The 6,890-nt window shown below is 39.1% G+C and overlaps 1 protein-coding gene across 1 annotated transcript in view; it reads right to left on the bottom strand.

Moving 5' to 3' along the window:
- Positions 1-917: 917 nt before the first annotated feature.
- The window catches only part of LOC106937601 (calcium-dependent secretion activator 2-like), a gene marked incomplete at its 5' end in the record, with an annotated part of 44,575 nt that continues 38,602 nt past the window's right edge, over positions 918-6,890 (bottom strand). Inside the window, 2 exons of the mRNA XM_015019178.1 lie at positions 918-1,553; positions 4,928-5,032. Coding sequence (XP_014874664.1) covers positions 1,383-1,553; positions 4,928-5,032 — 276 coding nt within the window. The remainder of the gene's footprint in view (positions 1,554-4,927; positions 5,033-6,890) is intronic.

The raw sequence follows: 6,890 nt of genomic DNA, 5'->3' as shown, positions 1-6,890 counted from the left end.
TTTGCAGGACACAATAACACACACAACCAGATTAATTTCATTACCGTCTGACTCTACTGTTGGGTCTTGATGTCATCTGTGTAATTAGTTTTAAAGATAACTTTATTCATTGTTATTATTAAACTAAAATCTCCAGCATGGGGAAGTGGGATGAGCTCGACTTTTCTCGACACTCCCCATTTATTTAAGCTAAAATCAAATAGGTGTCAAAGCAACTATAACAAATACCTAGAATGGTTAAAGCATTTCAACTACTTTGTTAGGTTCAGCCCCAAAAAACAACAGGATTTTTTGCAAAAAAGTAAGGAAATGTATGTTTTGTCAAAAATAATTCTTTGTTGTAACAATGATTCTTTGTAAGAAATTTAATATTTCTGGAAAGGCTGTTTATTTCCCTTGAAATTATGACACATTTGTGGGGACAATTCATTTATTGGTTTATTGGTAGGATAGTGAAAAACTTGCCAGATCTTCACTGCCAGTACCAAACAGCTCATTATGCTGCAACCCTGTTTGGTGTCCTTGATGACTGATGTTTGGTGAAAAAGTCTTTTTGGCAATCTATCAATTTATTTCTGTAACTAACAGGTTCTATCAACAGTGCATGAGATAAATGTACACAACCAAAGTAACATGGCACCCTGTCTTCAAGGTGCCAGCTTGGTCACACACATTCTGCAGCAGCATTTATCACTTAGTCAGCATGGTTGTATTTGTCAATCTGACACAAACGCCTGGCTGAGCTCAGGGGTTCAGTGAGGTTGAGGTTGGGACTGCCCACAGTCCAGAGGCCGCCTCTGGAGAAGCCGCTGTGACGGTCAAAGGTCACAGTTTAACTCCAACGATGAAGGCCTTTGTTCTCCTGTGATACACATCCTGACCCACAGCATCACACTGCCTCCACCAAAACCATGTGCAAAGAAATTTGGACAATCTTTAATGCAATTTCCAGATTAATTTTCCTGTCAAAAGTGGCAGCTCTTTAGGGAAATAAACAGATTGCACCAATATAAAATAAAGTGATCATTTATTTTGATCATCATCAACATTGCTACAACTGGAAAAAATGACTAAACACAAATTCCCTTCTGTTATGTGCTAAGTTTGATTAGTCAAAATATTCAATGGAAAATGGACACTTGAGAGTTCACAATCTTGACATAGTGTAAATATTTGTCAGAATTACATGGATATCTATTTTCCCTTAAAATTATTCTAAACAAGCAGATTAACATTAGGAAGTTGACACATTGCCAAATAAAATATTCATTTTGTAAATTCATTCCAAGTATTTCCTGATATGTCAGTTTGGTGTGAGCTACTAAGTAAGTTTAAAACAAAGTAGTGACATGTTAGAGAGGCTGCTGGAAGTGCGTCTGGGTTTAGCTGTCCTCTTCATCACTGTCTCTCATGCTGATGCCCTGCAGGCCATCGCCTGCCTTGACTGCTGCTGTGGCCTCCTCCACCGTCAACCGGTTGTAGACGGTCTCGTAGTTCTTGTTGTTGAGCGTGCCATCCAGCACACCCTGCAGCCTGAAGTCACGGTAGGTCTTCTGAAGAGACACAAGAAAGAAAGATGGGTAAATAGGCAAAGGGAAGAAATAAGAGAGCATGTGAGGAATGTAGAGAGCAGAAGGAGGCAGTTGCTATTCACTGTGTGAAAGGACAAAAGCTGGAAGATGGAGGCTGAAGGACGTTCAGAGGCTTTTTTGTGTGTTAAACCAGGAAGGCAGAGTGAAGTGTCTCAGGGATTTTTACTTTCAGTAGGGAGCTATTATCATTCCGAGTCTCATTGGTTTCTACTTAAACTAACAAACTATAAAAAGACAAAAAGCATTTCAGCGGTTTTCGCTTTCATCTCTCGCGCCTCTTCTCACAGCTGCTTTCAAGGACATTTCAGTGCGGCTTCATTTGCGTAATTTTTTTCTCACTGCCTCCATTGTCAGTTGTGACTTTTTTCTATGAATTGCTCAAAACGAAGAGCCAGTATTTAGTCACACAAAGATTCAGGGTTTGAACATCTTGGTCTGCTGAGGCTCCTGTGTGGAGTTTTGACATTCTCTCTCTGCCTTCACGTTTCCCCTCCTCTGTCCTCAAGCTGCAGACAAATCTTGGATAATCTGGGTGAGGTTCAATTTTCAGCGAGGTCCTCTTCAGTCCACTGCTGAAGCTCTGATTAGTCAAGTTTATGAGTATTGTACATTTCCGTAAGACAGTACATGACAAAAACAAAACACAATAAAAAAACAAAGAAAAAGAATTAAGATTGGTGATGAGCCTTTCAGTGATTTATAAACTAGCACAAGTATATAAAAGTCTATTCTCTGGGCTACAGGAAGTCGGTGGATATCAAGCAGGATGTGTCCCAGGATTGAACCTTGAGGTACCCCACATGTGACTTTTGCCTGCTTTGATGAGAAGTTATATATTGACTCAAAGAAATCCTGTTCTTTATGTAAGATTCAAACCAACTGAGTTCTGGTCCGGAGAGTCTGACCCAGCTCTCTAGTGGGTCCAGTAATAAGTCATGGTCAATAGTGTCAAAAGCTGCACTGAGGTTCAACAGAACCAGCACTGTGGTTCGTCCAGAGTGCTGGTTCTGTGAATGCCTTTAAACACTTTGATGAGGGCAGTGGTAACCATGGAACCCGGACTGGAAGATGTCAAAGTGGTTGCGCATCGTTTAGAAGCTGTTTAAATGTTGGAACCCTCATCAAGAAGAAACTCTGAGAGCAAAGAGTTTATTATCTGAATCAGACGAGACAGGAAAACCTTTCTTAAGAAAAGTTGTGAGTAGCATATCAAAACAGCAGGGGGACGAGCTTACCTGATGGTTGAGTTGGTGAAATTGTATCATTTTCTACACGTTTTATGTTTGCACAAAACATTGCTACTGTATTTAATGTTGAAGTAAAAGTTTCTCTGTAAAGAAGTTGGCAAATTCACTGCAGGTCCTGTTAGAGTGGAGTCCAGCTGCTGCCGTCACAGGAGGGTGTGTTAACCTGAAAACTGTGGTAAATAAAGCTCAAGCATCGTTGATGTTTTAGCTTATGATTTCAGAAGAACGTTTCCCTTTAAAGTGTTGAATGATAGCTTTGTAGTGTCTCTTTGTAGATTTCATCATGAAGATGGAATTGAATTTTACACCATTTATGTTCGGCCCTTTGACAGAGGCTCCTTTCACATCTCACTAGTGGAGCAGCTCTCCACAGAGCCCTGGTCCCACCAGACATGATCTTCGCTTTAACGGGAGCAACTATCTAAATTATCTGAGAATTTAGAATTGAAATTATTTACCAACTCATCTACTGGGTTACAGGATAAAGGGAGGTGGAACAGTAAACCTGATTAAAAGTTTTAGTTGCGTTATCGTTTAAAATGTCTTGTAATGACATCTCTCTGCCTAAGTGAGTCAACAGAAATGGTGCTTTCAACGATAACGGAAAAATGATCAAACCGGGCAACATCACTTAACAGAGATCTTGGAAGTATTTTCGCCCTCACTACCAGAACATGTCCTTGATTATGTGCTGCATTTTCAACATGTTTACTGGAATTATATTGGAAGAACTTTCCTGAGATCAGCCATCGGACAGAACAGCATATGCTCAATTTGTGCTTTATCTACATGGACCTAAAATACTTGGATGGTAGACAAGAGTAGATTGTACTGAAACCTACATTATATAGCAGAATCGGCATCAATAAAATAGTCTACATGATTGTTGTTAATGTCCACCATTAAATCTATTGTATGTCATACATTCAGTCATAATTTAACAGTTTCTACATAATTTAGAATTTGCTAAGCAGAAAAAACACAACTCATCTACTTTTTTATTTAACTAAAAAATATCAGGCTCTAGGAAGTTGGAAGCTTCTAGGTCAGGAGTCAGCAGTCCTGGAGTGTCACTATCCTACAACATTTGGATGCATCCCTGCTCCAACACATCCAAATAAGACGGTTGAATAAAATTTCATCAAGTTCTGCAAATTTGAACAATTCATTTGATTCAGTTTTTTGTGGAGCAGTGGTGTGTCCAAATGTTGCAGGAGTGTCAAGGACAGGAGGTGCAGATTTGCAGGCAATGTCAAAAATCATGACACATTTTCTTAGTCTGTAAATTGCCATTACACTGGATTAGACAGTGTAATGCCAAGTGCCAGTAGCCTGCAGTCTGTATTTTACTTGGCCTTTCATGTGAAATGAAATGTGTTAACTCCAACAAATTGTCCAGAACAATGGCATGATGAAAAAGCATGGCAGAGGAAAAATCGTCTGTGGTGTACCCATCTCACTTCAATCGTGTCGTAACCATGAGAACCAGCTTGCTGATTTTTCTCTGACCATTGGAGTAAAAGTGAAATAACATGAATGTTGTTTTTAACTTACTTGAATGAGGACATTGTCAGCTGCTATGTTTAAGCAGAATCAGGAATTTATTAAGGAGGAGCGCCCACCCTGCAGTTGTCTTTCAGTCAAAACTGCACTCATTTTCAACAGCTTTCCAGATAATTTGCATATACATATTAAATAAAGTTTATGTGAGGAAAAGTGGGTGAGGTCATCTATATTTGAACTGATGTAAAAAATCATAACTGACCATCTTTAATGATTTCATTTTATTAAAAAACCTCATAAATGAATGAGAACTACTTCATGTCGGAAGTGTGACTTCAGCTCAGACATAAACATGTTTTAACCTCTGAGCTGAGCTAGTTCTTCTTTAACACTCTAGACCCACTGTGTAATTGAAGATCCTTTTTTCTAAGAGGGTGTAAACCCATTTTGGTCTTGGAGCCTCTTGGATTAATTACTAGCTCAGGACTATTGGAAAAGTTAAGAAATGAAGGTTTAAATGCAGACAGAAGTATCCATGCAGAGATTGTCTGCACAGTTTGCTCTAATTTGTAAGACTTTGTTTACCTTCACAATCCTGATGAGTACTTTCAGCTGGTAAATGTGGAGCTGCAGGTCCAGTCTGTCAGTCAGCCAAACACACACAGTTCTCATGGAGCTTGTGTACCATTGCTGTAAGAGGCAGAAAAAGCATACTGAAGAGGACAAGTTTGTTTATCTGAAAGAAAACAGGACTGGGGGAAAGAATCAAAAAGCTTGTTCAATATGAAACTTCACATTCCTGCTAAAAACATGATTAATCCTGTTTGTGAAGTCAGGTCACTACAAGCAAGCAGTCTGAGGCAGGTCTATGAAGCCAGTGCTACACCATTCCTTTATATATATATATATATATATATCAGATAAAAACTATACCACATTGTGTAAACGTAGTTACAGCTGCTCAGTCCATCAAGGACACTCTTATCTATTTGCCATTAGAGGGACTGATAGCCGTTTACTCGCTGACATCTTCCTTCAGTCCTGCAGACAACACTACAACACAAGGTCAACAAATCTGCAGCATTAAGCAGGAAAAGTTAAAGAGGGGAAAACATTCCCTTATTCAAAGACTGCCAGTTTAATGAAAACTGGTGAATACTGCATGTCAAGGGAAGAGTTCAGGGCTTCGCTTTGAACTTCAAAAAGACAGAGGAGAAAAAGAAGAAAATCAGACCCATAATTCATTTGAAGCATTTAAATGTGCACATTAGGTGGCTTTATTCAGATACCAGCTGAAAGACAGAAAGCAGAGAAAAATCACTGTGACACATTAATGACCTGTAATATTCAGATCTACCTCTGGATATTACTATCAAACTAATAATGACAAATTTTGTAATTACCTTCCAATTTAAGAGAACAAAAAAATAACCCAAAGTTCATTTCATGCACTTGACAAAAGTCGGAGCATGTCCACGAACATTCAAGGGTTTCATAAATATTTAATTCCATGTGCAGTCTGAGCAACCTCTGATCTCCTCCAGGATGCCACCTAATTATACTCAAGCTAAGAAGCAGTTTTCTCTGTCTAAGCAGCAGAAAACATGCTAATTCACAAATTAAAGTTCAAGTTCAAAAGCATTCTCTAAGTTGATTTCTTTCCCTTCCAAACTGAGTTCTGACTCCTGCTATCTTAAAAAGAACCTTCAGAGTTCAGAATGTTGTTTTTTTTTTTTTTTACTAGCAGCAAAACTTACCAATAAATTCAGAGTTTGTAAACTGAGTTAGGAAGCAAAACAGTCACCATAAGAAGAACTGGCATGAATAAAAGAAATATTGATTTGGGTTGTTGATCATATTGACTTGTCTAGTTTACACTTGTGTGCTACTGACCAATTTGCAGTGGACCAATTTGCTTAAGTTACTTGTACTTTACTTAGGTAGATTTAATAATGGGTACTTTCTACTTTTACTCCACTACATTTTACAGTAAGTATCTGTACTTTCTACGTCATTACATTTCTACAAAACTGTCACGTTACTCCTTACATCCAAGTCGCATTGAGCTTTTTTTCCCGTTAAAATGTGAAGTTCAGGGTCTTAAGGTGGCGCCGTAAAATCCGAGCAATAACTGACTTAGTGTCTGTTGTCACCCATCGCCTCCACCTTTACTCGCGCGGAGCTCCAGACATGCGCAGTGGTTTCCTCTGAGCGGCAGAAGATGTCTGTCTACCGTAATACAATCCCGCTACATAAATCATAAGATATGGCGACATGTAAAATCAGCAGCGCTTCGCTTTCACAGACGGTGGGGACTTCGTCCAACTTTTAGCGTCACTTGGAAGGAAAGCTTAAAGAAAGGTAAGCTCCGTGGACGTGATGCCAACAAAGCTAGCTGTACTGAGACACACATGTAGCATCCGCGATGAAAAAAAGTTGTCACTCAATGCGCTGAATTATTGTGTGGAGGTGTTGAATGAGGTGTCGCAAATATGGGACAACGCTGCGACCAAAGTCTGCTGTGTGTGTATATATATATATATATATA

The sequence above is a fragment of the Poecilia latipinna genome, unplaced genomic scaffold, assembly GCF_001443285.1.
Source record: "Poecilia latipinna isolate Pla-1442-1.1 unplaced genomic scaffold, P_latipinna-1.0 Scaffold2387, whole genome shotgun sequence".
NCBI classification, from domain to species: domain Eukaryota; kingdom Metazoa; phylum Chordata; class Actinopteri; order Cyprinodontiformes; family Poeciliidae; genus Poecilia; species Poecilia latipinna.
The sequence above is the reverse complement of the archived record's forward strand: the minus strand, read 5'-3'. Positions and strand labels throughout refer to the sequence as shown.